At 47.6% G+C, this 20,255-nt stretch overlaps 1 protein-coding gene across 1 annotated transcript in view; it reads left to right on the top strand.

Moving 5' to 3' along the window:
* Window positions 1–20,255, top strand: part of EIF4G3 (eukaryotic translation initiation factor 4 gamma 3) — a 382,496-nt gene that overhangs the window by 306,590 nt on the left and 55,651 nt on the right. Inside the window, 2 exon segments of the mRNA XM_043531915.1 lie at window positions 12,360–12,477; window positions 14,385–14,608. Coding sequence (XP_043387850.1) covers window positions 12,360–12,477; window positions 14,385–14,608 — 342 coding nt within the window.

Raw genomic sequence — 20,255 nt, 5'->3', positions numbered from 1 at the left:
TATCAGGGTTGGAAGGGACCTCAGGAGGTCATCTAGTCAAACCCCCTGCTCAAAGCAGGACCAATCCCCAACTAAATCATCCCAGCCAGGGCTTTGTCAAGCCTGACCTTAAAAATATCTAAGGAAGGAGATTCCACCACCTCCCTAGGTAGGTACCAAGGGACCTCTTCATGACACTGGTTGGCATCATGGCACCAATCCCCGGCAGCCTGCTCCCAATCCCCAACACCTTTGCCCCCATCCCGGCACACATCACTGCTGACTAGACTCCGGTCACTGTGACAGCAACAAGACTTGACTCCTTGGCACCAATCTCACTCCCCTCGATGCCATAGCTGGGAGCAGGAGGCACTGGCACACGGTTGGTCCCAGAGGGACTACTCCTCGGGCTCGTAAGGAGATTTCAAGGTCCAGCCCAGGGACACTGTTCGGCCCTGGTGTCGGGCTGTCATACCGGCCTGGTATTGGGCGTCTGGCTGCAGGGTTTGTGGCCTGTGAATTGGCCTTATTGGAACCTTTGGGGATAAAGACTCTCCAGACCTTTTAGGAACCCGACTGTCATGGGAGAAGACTGATCTACCTTGAACAGGAGAGTGGAAGGCTGAGATGGCTGCCAACTGGAACTATTAATTGATGAGAGGGCCAGACAGTATCCTCCCCCTAGAGATGGACTCTCTTCTTCAGATGGTAGCAGTAGAACCCCATTCCTATGACTGACGAGGGCATAGGATTCTATTTCACATATTTCCTTGTATGCAAGAAGAAAGGCGGATATGAGAGACCCAGTCCTTGAACCAGTGTCGTCTCAATTGGTTCATTCGCAAGCCCAAGTTTTGTATGCTCACCTTTAGCAGCCATAATACCCTGCACTGGAAAAAGGCATGTGTGTTTAAGGCTCTCAATATGCAGGCTGCCTATTTCATATACAAAGAAAAGGAGTACTTGTGGCACCTTAGAGACTAACAAATTTATTTGAACATAAGCTTTTGTGAGCTACAGCTCACTTACCCTCTAGGATGGCACACTCTCCTTAAGTTGAAATGTCAGAAAGATGCACCTGAGCTGTGGCTGACTTTTAACACCTCTTAATATCCAATATATATTTCAGTTTGTACTCCTGAATCAACCAATACTAAAAAGAGAGAATCCATAAAATGACAGTGGAAGGTTGGAGGGAACTCAGTTTATTACTGTAGAAGCTACAGAGATAAAAGTGTTTGCATTTCATATGCATCATGGGGTCTCGCAAAATGAAATGCGAGATAAAAGGCATTCATAACCTGGCATATTCCTAGAGTGCATGTTGCCAATCCACAACCACAGCTATATGGATCTACATGACTGATTTAACCAGCACCGCACTCTCCTTCTCCGCAGAAAGACTTCATGCCTGTTTCGCTGATTTAGATGTGATACTAAACTGGGAGGAGTGGTAGATACGCTGGAGGGGAGGGATAGGATACAGAAGGACCTGGACAAATTGGAGGATTGGGCCAAAAGAAATCTGATGAGGTTTAATAAGGATAAGTGCAGGGTCCTGCACTTAGGATGGAAGAATCCAATGCACCGCTACAGACTAGGGACCGAATGGCTAGGCAGCAGTTCTGCGGAAAAGGACCTAGGGGTGACAGTGGACGAGAAGCTGGATATGAGTCAGCAGTGTGCCCTTGTTGCCAAGAAGGCCAATGGCATTTTGGGATGTATAAGTAGGGGCATTGCCAGCAGATCGAGGGACGTGATCGTTCCCCTCTATTCGACACTGGTGAGGCCTCATCTGGAGTACTGTGTCCAGTTTTGGGCCCCACACTACAAGAAGGATGTGGATAAATTGGAGAGAGTCCAGCGAAGGGCAACAAAAATGATTAGGGGTCTAGAGCACATGACTTATGAGGAGAGGCTGAGGGAGCTGGGATTGTTTAGTCTGCAGAAGAGAAGAATGAGGGGGGATTTGATAGCTGCTTTCAACTACCTGAAAGGGGGTTCCAAAGAGGATGGCTCTAGACTGTTCTCAATGGTAGCAGATGACAGAACGAGGAGTAATGGTCTCAAGTTGCAATGGGGGAGGTTTAGATTGGATATTAGGAAAAACTTTTTCACTAAGAGGGTGGTGAAACACTGGAATGCGTTACCTAGGGAGGTGGTAGAATCTCCTTCCTTAGAGGTTTTTAAGGTCAGGCTTGACACAGCCCTGGCTGGGATGATTTAACTGGGACTTGGTCCTGCTTCGAGCAGGGGGTTGGACTAGATGACCTTCTGGGGTCCCTTCCAACCCTGATATTCTATGATTCTATGATTCAGTGGAATAGACACCTATTCAACCCAAAGAAGGTTCCTGAGATTTGCAGTAGGCCATTGACACTTCCAACATAGTGTCTTACCGATCGGATTCACCACTGCTCCATGAGTCTTCAGCAAAGTTTTCTGTGTAGTGGCGGCCCACTGCCCGACGTCAGGGGGTCCTTATATTCCCCTACCTTGATGACTGGCTGCTAGCAGCGTGACCCAAAAGGAAGGCTCGAGCTTCAACCTGCATGCTTTTAAGACTCCTCTTCTCCCTGGGGGTGAGCATAAATGGCGAAAAATCAACTTTGGATCCCACACAGTCACTAGAATTCATAGGGGCCAACATCAATGCGATCTTGAGTCAAGCCTACCTACCAAGGGAGGGACTTCTTCCAGATGGTACAAGAGTTGATTGCCAAGATTATCATTAGCCCTTCTGTTGTGGTCCAGACATGCCTTTCCCACCTTGGCCACATGGCGGCTTGCACATGTCACCACCTTCACTCGTCTTCACCTTTGCTGCCTCCAGCTGTGGTTCCAGAGTGTCTGTTCTCCCTTGCTACATACCATGGACCTCCTGTGACAATTCTCCCAGAGGTATTCCTCTCCCTCCACTAGTGGACAGACCCATGTCTGGTTTGCACCAGGATACCATTCCTTCCGTCCTCCCCAAGCACGGTGATCATCTATGTACTTGAAAACTGTTATCACAACTCCTCTCAGTCTTTTCTTTTCCAGACTAAACAAACTCAGTTTTTTCAATCTTCCCTCATAGGTCATGCTTTCTAGACCTTTAATTATTTTTGTTGCTCTTCTCTGGACTTTCTCCAGTTTGTCCACATCTTTCCTGAAATGTGGTGCCCAGAACTGGACACAATACTCTAGTTGAGGCCTAATCAGCGCGGAGTAAAGCAGAAGAATTACTTCTTGTGTCTTTCTTACAACATTCCTGCTAATACATCCCAGAATGATGTTTGCTTTTTTTTCAGTAGTGTTACACTGTTGACTCATATTTAGCTTGCGGTCCACTATGACCCCCAGAACCCTTTCCACAGTACTCCTTCCTAGGTAGTCATTTCCCATTCTATAAGTATGCAACTGATTGTTTCTTCCTAAATGGAGTACTTTGCATTTGTCCTTATTGAATTTCATCCTATTTGCTTCAGACCATTTCTCCAGTTTGTTCAGATCATTTAGAATTTTAATCCTATCCTCCAAAGTACTTGCAATCCCTCCCAAACTTTATAAGTGTACTCTCTGTGCCATTATCTAAATCATTGATAAAGATATTGAACATAGTGGCTGTTAGTGCTTTCCACCCCCCTGTGGCCGGGCACTCTGTATTTACACGTCCATTGAATAGTAGGCTTTGGAAAGGCCTCCTTCAGACCCCCAATGGGACCTCAACATCGTCCTTTCAACCTTAATGAATTCACCCTTTGAATTTTGGCCTCATGCTCCCTGTCTCTTCTTTCCAAGAAGGTCACATTCCTGGTAGCTATTACTTTTGTAAGAAGGGTAGGAAAACTGGGGGGTCATGATGGTGAACCCCCTGCCCTTTTACCATTCCATAAGGACAGAGTTTCTCTGCATCTGCACCCCAAGTTTATGCCAAAGGTCATATCCTGCTTTCACCTCAACCAACCCGTACGCTTACCTGCTTTCTTCCTGAAGCCTCACTCCTTGGCAAAGGAACGGGGCATTCACTTCCTCGTTATCAACAGGGCCTTTGCCTTCTACCTGCAGAGAATGAGACCACTCAGGAAGTCCCCTCGACTGTTTATCATGGTAGCTGAAAGGATTAAGGGCTAGACAATTTCCACACAGAGGATTTCTGATTGGATTTCAGGGTGCATTATGCTCTGCTATCAGTTGTTGGGACTGTCTCCATCCTTTGGGGTATGAGCCCATTCCACAACAGCGCAAACATAAACTACAGCCGCGCTTCACGATGTACCACTTTATGACATATGTAGGATGGCCATGTGGAGCTTGGGTACATACCTTTGCTGCTCATTATGCCTTGGTATATGACTCTTTTTAATCATCCTCAGTAGAACACAATAGGGACCATCACGCAAAGAAGAAGATCTTACTTACCTGTAACTGAAGGTTTTTTAAGATGTGTGGTCCCTATCTGTGTTCCAATCCCACCTTCCTTCCCTTCTGGATCTGTTCGATTTGCAGTGGAGAAGGAACTGAGGGTGCGGTCAGTCCGCCCCGCCCTTTATTGCCTCAGATGAAACCATGAGACAGAGAAAGGGTGCATGCAAATTTTCCAGCTCCAGATATATGTTGCATGCATACAACCCTCAGAGGAATACAGATAGGGATGACACATCTACAAGAACTGCCAGTTACAGGTAACAAGTATCAGGGGGTACCATGTTCGTCTGTATCCACAAAAACAAGGAGTCCAGTGGCACCTTAAAGACTAACACATTTATTTGAGCATAAGCTTTCATGGGTAAAAACCTCACTTCTTGCATCTGAAGAAGTGAGGTTTTTACCCATGAAAGCTTATGCTCAAATAAATCTGTTAGTCTTTAAGGTGCCACCGGACTCCCAGTTACAGGCAAGTAACTCCTCTTCCATATTAATCCAAACTGAAACCATTTTGAAAGAAGTTATTCAAGTCCTGATCCATATGGTATTCACTGTAGGTGCACGTGCGCTCCATGTTCCCAGGACCAGAAATTCTTCAATAGCAGGGTCTATTGGTCCTCGCCTGTACAGTACTTCTCTTCATGCTGCAAACCAAGGACATAAGTAGTGACATGAACTGATCGCCTCTTGTGTTCCTCTTTTATTGCTCACAGTTTGTCTAGTTTAATTAATAGAGTTTTTGAGGGGCTTACTTCCCCACCCTGTCTCTCTCCAACACTGGGGCTTTTGCCCAGGGCTCTGGCTTCAAATTTTGCCTCACCTGCTCCCACATCTTCCTGGTGAGCGAGCCTCATGAGACCTATCTCTGCTGCTTAGTGGAGGCACATGCATTTCCCCCTTGCACCAGGAAGGTTCAAGAGTTCTGGGACTGCCGATACCTTATGGAGGTAGCCCTGAGGTCTACATCAGACTTAGGGCCCTCCTGTTCTCCAGCTCAAGACTGGAATTGCCAAGTAGCTCTCCCCTGGCACTCCTCAAAGCCAAAAGGCTCCATTAAGTGAAGGCATGACCAGGGGAAAGAGAAGCGGGATAGAAAGCTGGCTAGATTGTCAGTGATCAATGGCTCCATGTCTAGTTGGCAGCCGGTATCAAGCAGAGCGCCCTAAGGGTCGGTCCTGGGGACGGTTTTGTTCCATATCTTCATTAATGATCTGGAGGATGGCATGGACTGCACCCTCAGCAAGTTTGCAGATGACACTAAACTGGGAGGAGAGGTAGATACGCTGGAGGGAAGGGATAGGATACAGAGGGGCCTAGACAAATTGGAGGATTGGGCCAAAAGAAATCTGATGAGGTTCAGCAAAGACAAGTGCAGAGTCCTGCACTTAGGACGGAAGAATCCCATGCACTGCCACAGACTAGGGACTGAATGGCTAGGCAGCAGTTCTGAGGGAAAGGACCTAGGGGTTACAGTGGATGAGAAGCTGGATATGAGTCAACAGTGTGCCCTTGTTGCCAAGAAGGCATTACGGCATTTTGGGCTGTATAAGTAGGGGCATTGCCAGCAGGTCGAGGGACATGATCGTTCCCCTCTATTCGACACTGGTGAGGCCTCATCTGGAGTAGTGTGTCCAGTTTTGGGCCCCACACTACAAGAAGGATGTGGAAAAATTGGAAAGCGTCCAGCGGAGGGCAACAAAAATGATTAGGGGACTGGAACACATGACTTATGAGGAGAGGCTGAGGGAACTGGGATTGTTTAGTCTGCAGAAGAGAAGAATGAGGGGGGATTTGATAGCTGCTTTCAACTACCTGAAAGGGGGTTCCAAAGAGGATGGACCTAGACTGTTCTACTGAGCAGATGACAGAACAAGGAGTAGTGGTCTCAAGTTGCAGTGGGGGAGGTTTAGGTTGGATATTAGGAAAAACTTTTTCACTAGGAGGGTGGTGAAGCACTGGAATGTGTTACCTAGGGAGGCGATAGAATCTCCTTCCTTTGAGGTTTTTAAGGTTGGGCTTGACAAAGCCAAGGCTGGGATGATTTAGTTGGGGATTGGTCCTGCTTTGAGCAGGGGGTTGGACTAGATGACCTCCTGAGGTCCCTTCCAACCCTGATATTCTATGATTCAGCACAAGAGGGCAAAGATATCTGCTCATAAATCCATGAAACAGAGAGCAGCTGCATTCCCTTCCCTGAGGTTCAAGTGAGACTTCATGCCCTTAACATGGATCTGGTTCATCTGGAGCTTACTGTGAGATCGAGCAGGCACCAAAAGTAGTAAGGAGTGCGCACCTTCTACGCCAGCAATACCACACCATGTGCCTAAGCCTGTGCTGCTTGTCCCAACACCAAAGACACCAGCTTGCCCTCCTCTGGCGAAACCGAGATACATCCTTATGCAGGATCTGGCTATCTACTTGGATTGGGGTCCCCAATCCTGATGGAACTGGTGTTAATGCAGGACATCGAAATACCATCCATCTACTATAAACCGATCCTTCGCTCCAGCAACAAAGCTATGATGTCAGGATGCTCTATTCCTAACCCACCTCTAGCTGTGCCACCCTCATGCAGGTGACATCAACAGCCCCACTTCTTGAGTCAGAGGAACCTCACAGGAGGAACAAGAGATGGTACCTATTGCAGGTTCCGTCAAGGACCTCCCCACAACAGCCTAGCACTGATAGAACTTCCAGGGTTTCATGGAGACCTTCCCATATCCAGGATCCATATTTACCATCGAGGGAGCTCTGGTACTCACCATATAGTCCATCTCTCTACCCTTACAACCCTACATGGTTACACTGGGGTGCATGGTACATTACCATCAGATCCCAAAGTATTATACATGCCAACCTTACCCTTCATTGTTTAGAGAGGAAGAACTGGTGGGATATCAAGAGACACAGCCAGTACTGCTGGAACCAACACTTATGTCCTCATCCCCAGATGAGACAGTACTGCCAATCTCTCCCTCTCTGTTGGATGATTACAGGTAGTACCAGGAGCTGCCCAGGAGGATAGCCGACACCCTCCAAATTCCATTGGAGGAAGTGCAGGATCCAGCACACAAGCTGGTAGATATCCTCCACTCAGTGGCTCCTGCCAAAGTGGCTTTACGCATGAATGAAGCTATCTTAGACCCACCTAAGAACATTTGGCAGACCCCAGCCGCCTGTGCTCCTACCTCAAAGAGATCTGGAAAGAGATAGATTGTCCCCCCTAAAGGTACAGAATATTTATTTTTCCACCCCAACTCTAACTCATTGGTAGTCCAGGCAGCCACCAAACACAGTAGACTCTACCATCCAAAAGCCACCCCCTCAGATAAAGAGGATAAGAGGCTAGACCCTGTTGGGATGAAACTCCTTTTCCGGATCATGAACTACCAAACCAGCATGTTGAAGTATGACTTCCTCATTTACAACAGGCTGGTAGAGTTCTCTGACAAACTGCCCCAGAAAGTAAGCCTCAATTCCAGGCTATACTCAATCAGGGGAAGCTAGTTGCCTGGTCACTATTACAGGAGTCACTTAATGCAGCAGACGCAGTGTCCCGCTCGCTAGCAAACTTGGTGGTCATGAAACGAGCATCCTCATTGCAGACATCTGGGTTCCCAAGGGAGATACAAGCAACAGCAAAGGACATCCACTTTGAAGGGAGCACCCTCTTCAGTGAGAAGACTGGTGAGGAACCCCACTCACTGAAAGATTCTCTTGCCACCCTCGTTTGTTGGGTATTTATACCCCACTATTACGGACAAAATTCTCAAGACCACAATAACAGAGATACCAGCCACTGCCATGGTTGTTTTACCACCAGCAGTCCTATAGTCCACTAAGAAAGCCCAGAAGACTGCAACAGGGCAGGTGCTCAGCTCCATCGCCATCTTCCCCAGACTCATCGGCCCTCTAAAAAGGCATTTTGATGAATTGCTCGAGAGCTGTCAACCAGTTGTTTTTGTACCACCTTCACCCCCGTTTGGCAGTCACCTAGCCCATTTCCTTCCATGATGGCAGACTTAACAGATTGGTTCTGGACATTATTTCTACTGGCTTATACCATCAAGTTCCAGTTGACTCCACCTCTCAAACTCCCTTCCCTTTTCAGGGACCCCTCATGAAAGCATTCTCAAAACAGGGAGAGAACTCCTTGATCCATCTAGGAGCCATAGAGCCTATACCTCTCAAATATAGTGGAAAGAATTTTTTCTCCAGGTACTTCCTGTTTCTAAAGAAGATGGGGTTGGAGGCCAATCCTGGACTTCAGACAGTTGAACGTCTTCATCCATCATACAAGATACGGGAAGGTTATGTTGGCTGCCATAATCTCATTGCTGAATCAACACAACTGGTTTACTGCTCACAGGTTGCCGTCCTATTCCCAAGGTCAGAACCATTAATGTATGCCTTCTCTCCCATTCCCCTCAGACCATGTGTTCTCCACAAAATACAGAGTGACGGTAATTCTAATAGCACCATGGTAGCTGGTGGCCCCATCTGTTTTGGTTTACTGCAGTGACCCTGCAAAATGACCACCTGCAGATGCATTCACCAGCAATCATTTCCCACACTACTCTCTCAAAATTGGGGGCAGCACCAACCATCCCATCTCAACTTCCTTACAGCTTACAGCCTGGGTTTTGGTACGGCAACAGGCTCAGAGTGAACTTGCTCAAAAGAGGTGCAATCCGTCTTGCTTAATAGTAGAAAATCTTCTACATGTAAGCGTTACACTGCTAAGTGGAAGCATTTTTCCCTGTGATGCCAGAAACATCACCTTTCACCAGCGAAGTCAGAACGTCTCTGTATCCTTGACTACCTCCTCTACCTAAAGCCATCCAGATTTCCAGGTAGTGCACTGAGAGTATCTGGCACGTATTAGTGCATTTAACCATCCTGTAGAGAGCGACTCAGTTTTTGTTCATCCCATGACAAGGCTGATTACTTAAGGGTATTGTTAGAACTTTCCTTCCTGTATCTCGACCTATACCTCCCTGGGATCTAAATTTAGTACTAGCAGCACTTATGTGACCTCTGTTTGAGCTCTTGGCTTCATGCTCCTTCCTGTATTTATTAGTGAAAGTGGCTTTTTTAATAGCGATTACTTCCGCTCAGAATGTAGGTAAGCTTGGTGCTTTAAACAGTCTGTCATAGAGACAAGGTGTCCTTCTGACTACATCCTGAGTTTGTTCCTAAGGTCTTGTCAAACTTCCATCCGAATGAAACAATTCATTAACCTATATTTTACCTGAAACCTCACACTAGAAACGATGGGAGATAATACGCTCTACATGTTTGAAGAGCCCTGGCTTTCTGCTTTGTTGGCAAAAAGAAAAGGAGTACTTGTGGCACCTTAGAGACTAATCAATTTATTTGAGCCTAAGCTTTCGTGAGCTTTGTTGGATAAAGCCATTTTGAAGATCTCCCCGGCTGTTAGTTTCCTTCACCAAGAGAATGAAGGGCAAGGCCGTAGTTCTGAAAGACTCCCAAGGCACATCTCTGGCTGCCATCCTCCTTTGCTACCAGGGTGCAGAAGCTCCTCCTCTGTGATATATCAAAACTCACTCAACTGGGGCATATGCTGCCTCAGTAGCATCACTGCAAGGTGTCCAACTTTCTGAAATCTGCAGAGCTGCTACTTGGAGCTCGATCCATACATTTACTAGGCACTATGCTCTGACTCAGGCCTTGGCAGATGGTGCATCATTTGGTTCTCCAGTCCTTCAGACTGTGATGCCAAATATCTCCTTACACCCTACCCCTAAAAAAGCACTGCTTGGGAATCACCCACGGTGAATAGCCATAGGGCCTAGCACTCGAAGAAGTATTGGAGTTCTTTGAGATGTGTGGTCGCCATGGGTGTTCATGACCCACACTCCTTCCCCTCTGCTTTGGATCTTCACATGATTTGTGGTAGAGTAGGAACTGAAAGGGCGGGTGGTTTATGTCTCCACGTATACCTTTGGTTCACAGCATGAGGAACCGTAGTGCACAGGTGCAGACCAATGGACACTGCTATTAAAGAATTTCCAGTCTCAGGTGCATGGAATGCATGCGCACCCATAGTGAATACCCAAGGAGTGGTGGGCAGCCTGCGGGCCACATGCGGTCCACTGGGGTAATCCGCTGGAGAGCCACAAGACAGTGTGTTTACATTGACCATCCGCAGGCACAACACCCACAGCTCCCAGTGGCTGCAGTTCACTATTCCTGGCCAATGGGAGCTGTGGGAAGCGGCGGCCAGCATGTCCCTGCAGCCCGCGCCGCTTCCCACAGCTCCCATTGGCCAGGAACAGTGAACTGCAGCCATTGACCTGCAGACGGTCAATGTAAACAAACTTTCGCAGCCCGCCAGTGGATTACCCTGTATAAGTAGGGGCATAGCGAGCAGATCGAGGGACGTGATCGTTCCCCTCTATTCGACACTGGTGAGGCCTCATCTGGAGTACTGTGTCCAGTTTTGGGCCCCACACTACAAGAAGGATGTGGATAAATTGGAGAGAGTCCAGCGAAGGGCAACAAAAATGATTAGGGGTCTAGAGCACATGACTTATGAGGAGAGGCTGAGGGAGCTGGGATTGTTTAGTCTGCAGAAGAGAAGAATGAGGGGGGATTTGATAGCTGCTTTCCACTACCTGAAAGGGGGTTCCAAAGAGGATGGCTCTAGACTGTTCTCAATGGTAGCAGATGACAGAACGAGGAGTAATGGTCTCAAGTTGCAATGGGGGAGGTTTAGATTGGATATTAGGAAAAACTTTTTCACTAAGAGGGTGGTGAAACACTGGAATGCGTTACCTAGGGAGGTGGTAGAATCTCCTTCCTTACAGGTTTTTAAGGTCAGGCTTGACAAAGCCCTGGCTGGGATGATTTAACTGGGACTTGGTCCTGCTTCGAGCAGGGGGTTGGACTAGATGACCTTCTGGGGTCCCTTCCAACCCTGATATTCTATGATTCTATACCCTGATGGGCCGCATGGCCCATGGGCCGCAGGTTGCCCACCACTGACCCAAAGGTTCTACCCATCTTGAAGAACTCCAGTTACTATAATGTAAGTAATCTTCCTTGTCTTGCTGCCATCTGCCTATGCAACTGCAAAGCAGTAAACACAGAAACAATACTAAGTACAATATACAGAAGGTTACAGGGTAGCACCAAAATTTCTTCTGAATGCCCTGCTCTGGCTTCTGGTCATATATAAAAGGGTGTTACCCTGAGAGGGGAGAGCAGGTAGGAGATGTTGCTGAGAGCAACTAGGAGATGATGCTGACCAGAAGCCCCAGAACAGGGCATTCGGAAGAAATTTTGGTGCTACCCTGTATCCTTTTGTAGATTGTACTTAGTATTCTTTCTGTGTTTACTGCTTTGCAGTTACATGAGCAGAAGGCAGCAGGACAAGAAAGATTACTTACATTATAGTAACTGGAGTTCTTTGAGCTGTGTAGTCCCTTTGGGTATTCACTGTGGGTGAATATATATATATTCTGTCTGAATTAGGCTCAAGTGCATTTAATTAGCACCCAGCTGATAGTGCCTCCTTGATCTGCCTCTGAACCCTGGCTGAGAATTAACCCCCAAAACTCTTAGCAGTTCCCTGGTTTTCCAGAGTTTCCATCCAGGAATCCTAATGGAGTGAAATGCAAGATACACCCTAGGGATCCCAATAGATCTCTGTACCCCAGTTTATCCAGTAAATAAAGCATTGTGATAATCCAGCCAAGAAAGAGAATCAGGCATGCATTCAATGTTAGGAATCAGAAAAAATCATAAAAGTTATGAATGAGGCCTGCATGCCATGATGATAATGAGAAGCAAGAATAAAATGGAGTCAAGCCAGCCCTTTTCCACAGGTTTTCCATGCTATCAACTCTGGAATAATGGAAGATTGTTTAAATTATTTTGTGGCACTGTGTCCTTGATAATCCAATGTTATCACTGTTCCCTACATCTTCTTTTGCAATCTCTTGCAGAGTCCTTACGACCAAGTGCCACTAGTTTGAACAGATTTTCTGCACTGCAGCCCCCAGTGTCGTCTGTGTCTTCTTCTTCTGTATCCTCAGAATTAGACTCTCGCAGGGCCTTAACTAGGTAAGATTCAGTCAGCCAATAGAGTTTGCCATTCCAATATTTATGCATCCTAACATTTATTTGCTATTTTTACTGCCACCGCACATACGGAAGAGGTGGCCATTGAGCTGTCTCTCAGTGATGCCCAGGTCTTTTTTCCTGAGTGGTTAAAATTAATTTAGAACCTATCTATATGTATCATTTGTTCCAAAGGTCACACTTTATGTTAAGGGTGCGTTTATAAATACAGGAAAAGCTGTGTTCTCCAGCACTTTACAAACCAGAAAGCTCTATGAACCAGCATTTCGGGAGAGGTTGCAGGGTGTGGGCTCTGGGAGGGAGTTTGCGTATGGGAGAGGGCTTGGGGTTGGGGCGCAGGAGGGGTTTCGGGGTGCCGGATCCGTGCGACGCTCACCTTGGGTGGCTCCCCGCAAGCAGTGACATGTCCAGAGAGGCACAGCTAGGCGGCTCTGTGTGCTGCCTCCACCCACAGGCACCGCCCCCGCAGCTCCCGTCTGTGCTCTTAGGCAGAGGAATGGCTCCGTGTGCTGTCCCTGCCCTGAGCACTGGCTCCACAGCTCCCATTGGCTGGGGACCGCAGCCAATGGGAGCTGCAGGGGCGGTGCCCGTGGGCAGAGGCAGCGTGCAGAGCCACTTGGCCACACCTCCATCTAGGAGCATTGATCTCGGCCAGTCGGAGCTGCAGGGGTGGCACCTGCAGGTGGAGGCAGCACGCAGAGCTGCTTGGCCGTGCCTCTCCAAACATGTCACCACTTGTGGGGAGCCGCCCGAGGTGAGCGGCGCCCGGATCCGGCACCCCAAAACCCCTCCTGCGTCCCAACCCCCAGCCCTGAGCCCCCTCCCGCACTCAAACTTCCTCCCTCTTAGTTAAGCAGAATTTTTGACTTACCGGCACCCCTCATCCCCCAATATGCCGGATAACAAAGCTTTTACTATCGTTTATGAAGGGTTAATAAATTATTAAGATAGGTGTATTAAATGATTAATTTTTGTAGAAGGTTATTGGGTCCAACACGTCTGTCAGTTGCTTACGTATAACACTTTCTACCATTATGTTTATAACTAGCTATGAAACATACTACTCATATCTGTAACGTACTTATAGTATTTATTATTTATTAAATTATTATAAACTGTTTACTTTAATGTACCCTTAAGGTAAAGTTGAGCAATTATTCATTCCAATGTGCATAACTTTGCATTTGTCAACAATGAATTTCATCTGCCATCAGGCTGTCCATTCACCTAAGTCCCTCTGAAGTTCCCCACAGTCTTCTCTAATCTTGACTGTCGTAAATAATTTTGTCTCGTCTGGGATTTTTCCACATCAGTATAATCTTCCTTTTTCCAAATAATTAATTAAAATGTTAACATAATTCCTAGGGTTTATCCGTCAGAAATTCCAGTGTTTAGCATTTTGCTATTTTGAAATTATACTTCAATATATGCATAGGTAAAGAATATACCAGTCAGGCTACTTCACAGTGAAATGGTGCCATTACTTTAACATTAAAATTCACTGTGTTTTGAACCTACAGAAGTGTAGTATATCCTCAGGGTGTTTTGTTTCAGATGTGCACTATGACACATATGCTCTCCCTCCCCCTCCCCTGTGTGCATGTGTATATGCATTCGTCAGTTGGATCAAGCATCTGAGGGCCACATCACAGGTTTAAAGGTGAGGGGATCCACAGGCTGCATATTGACCGCAGTCTGTACAGTTGAACTGTATTAAAAATAACTTTCATTGACTATTAAATTACTTTTTCATTTTTTCTGTAACAAATAGACTGTATAAGAGACAGCTACCCAGCTGCTTTTATAATGTTATGGGAAATGTGTCCAGTGTTAATTTTTAGCAGTAAGAGGATAAGAGCCTTCCATATGAGTGTGTTTTCACTTTCTAGTCGTGGGAGCACAGGCAGAGAGAAGAATGACAAACCACTCCCATCTTCGGTCACCCGTCCAAACACCTTCCTGCGCGGTAGCAGCAATAAAGAGCTGCTGCTAGGCAATCAGGCACAAGAGGAACAACGGCGAGAGATGCTAGAGACAGTGAAACAGCTAACAGGTGGCATGGATATGGAGAGAAACATCGCAGAGACAGACAGGAACAAAGCCAAGGAAATTGGTGAGAGACTCTTCCATGAGTGCTAGGTGAGCACTCCTGGAGCTCATTAATACAGGGGAATCCTTTTGAATGTGCAGAAATGTTTACAGGAGAATTAATCAATATAAGTGACAGTTCTCTGTGTTTCAGAGTAGCAGCCGTGTTAGTCTGTATTCACAAAAAGGAGTACTTGTGGCACCTTAGATAAATTTGTTAGTCTCTAAGGTGCCACAAGTACTCCAGTTCTCTGTGTGTCATTGTGGATTTTTTCCCCACAGTGACTCACAGTAGAGCTTTTGTAGCTGAACCCTGTTTCCAAAGTTTTATAACTCAGCTGATTTACACATTTCTCCTCTTATTGTCATCTTTGCTCACCAACAGCCTTTTGGTTTCACATAAGTAAAAATACAGTTTCTTCTTCAAGTGCTTGCTCATGTCCATTCCATGTAAGTGTCTGCCTGCACCGTTGCCAAAGATTTTTCCCTTAGTGGTATCCATTAGGCCGACTCTGGCGCCCTCTGGAGCCACATGCTTATGCGCCAGTATAAGGGGCACTGCCGTCCCCACACTCTTTCAGTTCGTTCTTACTGCTCATAACGTTTCTTGGAACGACCCTTCTTGCTGCAGCAAGGCTTCTTTCCAGTGGTTTTTGAACTCCTCCTTGGTTCGTAGTTATCTTAGTTATATAGTTTTGTGTATATAGTTTTTACAAGTAGTGGTAGTGTATATAGTTAGTGTAAATAGATAGTTCCTATCGTTGAAAGACATCTTCACCCCAGGGGCCAGCCATGCTTCAAGCCTTGTGCCTCCTGCGGTAAACCTATGTCCTTAAGTGACTCTTACTCCAGCTGCTTTAAGTGCTTGGGGAAAACCCATGTGAGGAACTAGTGCCAGATCTGTTGGGACTTCAGACCTCGCACTGAAAAGGACAGAGACATCAGGCTGAAGACTCTCCTCTTGGAAGCTGTCCTCAGACCAGTCTCAGAACCAAGCCACTCTGATTCAGCGCTGCATACTTGGGTGTCGGTGCGAAGCGCTCCCCTGGCACTGAGCTCTTTGCAGCACCGTTCACCAATTCTCTGGTGCCAAGGAAGAAGCACAAGAAGCAGCACACCAACAGAGGGCACTCACCAGTGCAGAAGAGAGATAAGCGGGGGAAGAAAGCATAGTGAGACCTGTGCTGGGCCACTCTTCTGCTTCTGGGCTCATGCTGGCACTGTCAACTCCACCTAGGGCATTGAGTCCTGTGCAGAACCCTCAGCCGACACCAGGAAGCCACCATGGTACTAGCGGTCTGATGGTGTCATTGACTCCAGAGGCTTTCCAGTTGGCTACGGACCTACTTTCTCTGCCCGTCCTGCCAACCCCAATGGGGTGCCTGTCAGCTCCAGCATCTGTAAGCAGGAGGGAACAAGGAGCGTAAGGTGGCTTCCTGGCTCCAAGCCTCTCAGCTCCTTCTTGGGCAAACCTTCCCTGATCCTCGTGTCCCGATCTCTTGTGCGTCACTGGTCCCTGGAACCCTAGCACTATATATGGAGGTAGAAGCAGGTACTGCTCCACCATGGTCGCCAGGAGAAAACTCCTCTTTGGAGTTCAAAGGGGACCCTTATGTGCCACCGAAAGCCCACCACTGGTACCAAGCATATGCGCCACCAGCAGGCCTTTTGAAGGTGCACCCGAGGGTCCTGTATCAGTCACCATTTCAGATTCACCTCCCCTTTTATTTTTGGACCATCTGTCACCCTTCAGCCCGGCATGGTCATTCATAACATCAGACCACTGAGTCCTGAGCAATTCCCTTCCACCCCCTATCCCCATCACTCCTCAGGAACCCTTCTCACAATCAAATCCTCATCTAGGAGGTGCAGTCCCTCCTACGTATGTGGGCCATGGAGGGAGTTCCTCAAGACTTGAGTGGGAAGGGGTTTTACTCCCGGTATTTCCTAATCCCAAAGGACAAAGAGGGCCCCGCCCAGCTTGGACCTGCATGGCCTCAACAGATATCTCAGTAAACAAAGGTTCCCCATGGTCTCCCTGGCCTCCATCATTCCCTTCCTGGGTCCAGGAGTCTGATACGCCGCCCAGGTCTTAAAGGACACATACTTTCACATTTCTATCTTCCGTGGCCACACAAGATTTCTCAGGTTTGTAGTGGGTCAACACCACTACCAATTGACTGCCCTCCCCTTCGGCCTATTGGCAACCCCACGGATTTTCACAGTGTATGGTGGTTGTAGCAGCCTTCCTCAGGCAGCGAGGCGTACAAGTCTACCCATACCTCGACGACTGGCTGATCAAAGGTCGGTTGCAGGCTCTAGTACAGAACAGCATCAGCATAGTCCGAGCCACCTTCAGAGCGCTGGACCTGCTGATAAATGAGCAGAAGTCAACTCCTGTCCTAGTTCAGAGAACAGAATTTACTGGGGAATTTACCCAATTCCAGACCATGTCAGACCTGATATCCAAGGTCATGGCCCACCCAGTCATGACAGCTCGGGTGTGCCTCAAGCTTCTGGATCATATGGTGGCTTGTACTTATGTGGTTCGGCATGCAAGGCTGTGCATCAGGTTCCTCCAGATGTGGCTAGCATCAGTTTACTCCCTGAGCAGACACCACTTGGACTGAGTGCTCATGGTCCCTCCCTAAGCTGGTGGAAAGACCCAAGATTAGTAATGATGGGGGTGCCCTTTGTTACCCCTCAACCATCAATAACCTTAATCTCAAACATGTCTGACCTAGGGTGGGGTGCCCACCTTAACAACGTCAGGAGTCAGGGCCTCTGGTCCCAAGAAGAATTCTCCCTGCACATAAACAACAGGTTGCTCAGGGAGGTGTGCTTAACATGCCAAGTGTTCCTCCCCCAGATCTCAGGTGAGGTGGTTCAAGTCCTTACAGACAGTATTGCAGCCATGTTTTATATCAACAAGCAGGGAGGGGCTTGATCTTTGGCCTTGGGTCAGGAGGCCATCTGTCTGTGGGACGTCTGCACGAAGCACTTCATCTCGAGGCGTCACATTTCCTGGGAGCCAGGAATGTATTGGCGGAGCACCTCAGCAGATCCTTCTCCCACCACGAGTGGTCCCTTCACCCACAGATTACCAGATTCATCTTCCAAAGGTGGAGGTCTCCCCAGGTGGAGCTGTTCACCGCCAGGCAGAACAGGAAATGCCATCAGTTTTGTTTACTGTGCAGACACAACCCAGGCTCCCTTTCCAACACCTTGCTATTCTTGTGGGTAGGCCACCACCTGTACACCTTTCCCCCAATCCTCTTGGTTCACAAGGTCCTCCTAAAAATCAAACAGGACAAGGCAAGAGTTATTCTGATAGCACCGTCATGGCCACGCCAGCATTGGTTCGTCATGCTCCTGGATTTCTCGGTGGCAGCTCCACTCTCACTCCCACTCTGTCTGGACCTAGTTTCAGAAGCCCACAGTTGGTTACTTCCGCCAGACCTCACCTCACTGCATGGATGCTGCATGGCTGAACCCTGAAGAACAGGCCTGCTTGGAACAGGTTCGGCAGATCTTGCTAGGCAGTAGAAAGCCTTCCACCAGGGCTGCCTACTTTTCCAAGTCATAGAATCATAGAATATTAGGGTTGGAAGAAACTTCAGGAGGTCATCTAGTCCAATCCTCTGCTCAAAGCAGGACCAACACCAACTAAATCATCCCAGCCAAGGCTTTGTCAAGCCGGGCCTTAAAAACCTCTAAGGATGGAGATTCCAGTGCTTCACCACCCTCCTAGTGAAATAGTGTTTTCAAATATCCAACCTAGACCTCCCCCATTGCAACTTGAGATCATTCCTTCTTGTTCTGTCATCTGCCACCACTGAGAACAGCCTAGCTCCATCCTCTTTGGAACCCCCTTTCAGATAATTGAAGGCTGCTATCAAATCCCCCCTCATTCTTCTCTTCTGCAGACTAAATAACCCCAGTTGCCTCAGCCTCTCCTCATAAGTCATGTGCCCCAGCCCCCTAACATTTTCGTTGCCCTCCGCTGGACTCTCTCCAATTTGTCCACATCCCTTCTATGGTGGGGGGACCAAACCTAGACGCAATACTCCAGGTGTGGCCTTACCAGTGCCGAATAGTGAAAGTATTTCTTCTGTTGCTTCTGAATGTGCTCTCTCTCCATCTCAATCTTCCCTTCGGTCTATCTTGGACTACTTGCTGCACCTAAAACAGCGGGCCTGGCCCTCTCATCTATTAAAGTGCATTTGGCAGCCATATCAGCCTTCCACACTCCAGCGAACAGCAGATCAGTGTTCTCCCACAAGGTGACGGTCTGGTTTCTAAAGGGGCTGGGAAGACTCTGCCCTCAGATACACAAGCCAACCTCCCCAATGAGACTTAAACCTGGTTCTGTCGAAGCTCATGGATCCCCCCTTCATGCCGTTAGCATCATGCTCCCTGATATTTCTCTCCTGGAAGGTCACCTTCCTGGTGGCAATCACCTCAGCCAGAAGGGTCTCTGAGATCAAGGCCTTTATTTCAGTCCCACAGTACACCGTGTTCTCCTTCAAGGACAAGGTCCAACTGCACCCCCATCAGGACTTCCTACCAAAGGTGATGTCTCAATTCCATAACAACCAGGTCATTTTCCTAACAGTCTTCTTCCTGAAACCTCACAAAAACTCTGAGGAATGACAGCTTCACTTGTTAGATATTAGCCTGGCCTTCGCCTTTTATATTGAGAGGACTAAACCCACAAATTCACTCAACTGTTCATCCACACAGAAAGAATGAGAGGTCTATCTGTGTCAACCCAAAGGATCTCATCCTGGATAACTGCCTGTATTCGAGCTTTCTATGAGCAGGCAAATATCCCATCTCTGGCCATCTTAACTGCTCATTCCACAAGAGCCCAGGCTTCGTCAGCAGCATTCCTTGCACAAGTCCCAATCCAGAACATCTGCAGAGCCGGTCATGGTCACCGGTGCATACCTTTGCATCCCACTACACCATCACCCAACAGGCCTGAGATTATGCCAGTTTCAGAAGAGCAGTGTTGTAATCAGTATGTCCTTTAACTCCAAGCCCACCTCCTTGGGTATTGCTTGTGAGTCACCTAATATGGAATGGACTTGAGCAAGCACTCAAAGAAAAAATGGTTACTAACCTTTTGTAACTGTAGTTCTTCAAGTTGTGTTGCTCATGTCCATTCCATAACCCACCCTCCTACCCCTTTGTCAGAGTTAACCAACAAGGAACTGAGAGAGGATGCGGAGTCAGCGGCACTCCTTATATCACCATATAAGACATGGCTCCAGAGAGTGCTAGATCCGGCCCAATGGACCTCACTGAGGGAAAAATCTCCAGCAACAATACACGTGGCATGCACACACCTAACATGGAATGGACATGAGCAACACATCTCAAAGAACAACTGTTACGAAAGGTTAGTAACCATTTTATTTGTCTGCAAAAGTAACTGGGACCCAATTTTCTGTATAATTGCCTTTTCCACCCGCGTCTTGTTGCTCTTGCTGTCAGTTCCTGGGATAGTTCTCCCTAGGACCAGTGGAAGATATAGTCTCAGTTCTGATCTCATGTATCTGGAGCCTGTTGCCTGGGGTGGTTGGTCAGATCCCAAGCCTGGTGAGGTTCGGGCACAGTGTAAGAGTCATCTGTTTGGCTAGACCTTTAATTGATTGTTGGACCCTTCT

This window comes from Chelonia mydas, chromosome 18 (assembly GCF_015237465.2).
Source record: "Chelonia mydas isolate rCheMyd1 chromosome 18, rCheMyd1.pri.v2, whole genome shotgun sequence".
Lineage (NCBI taxonomy): Eukaryota > Metazoa > Chordata > Testudines > Cheloniidae > Chelonia > Chelonia mydas.
The sequence above is the reverse complement of the archived record's forward strand: the minus strand, read 5'-3'. Positions and strand labels throughout refer to the sequence as shown.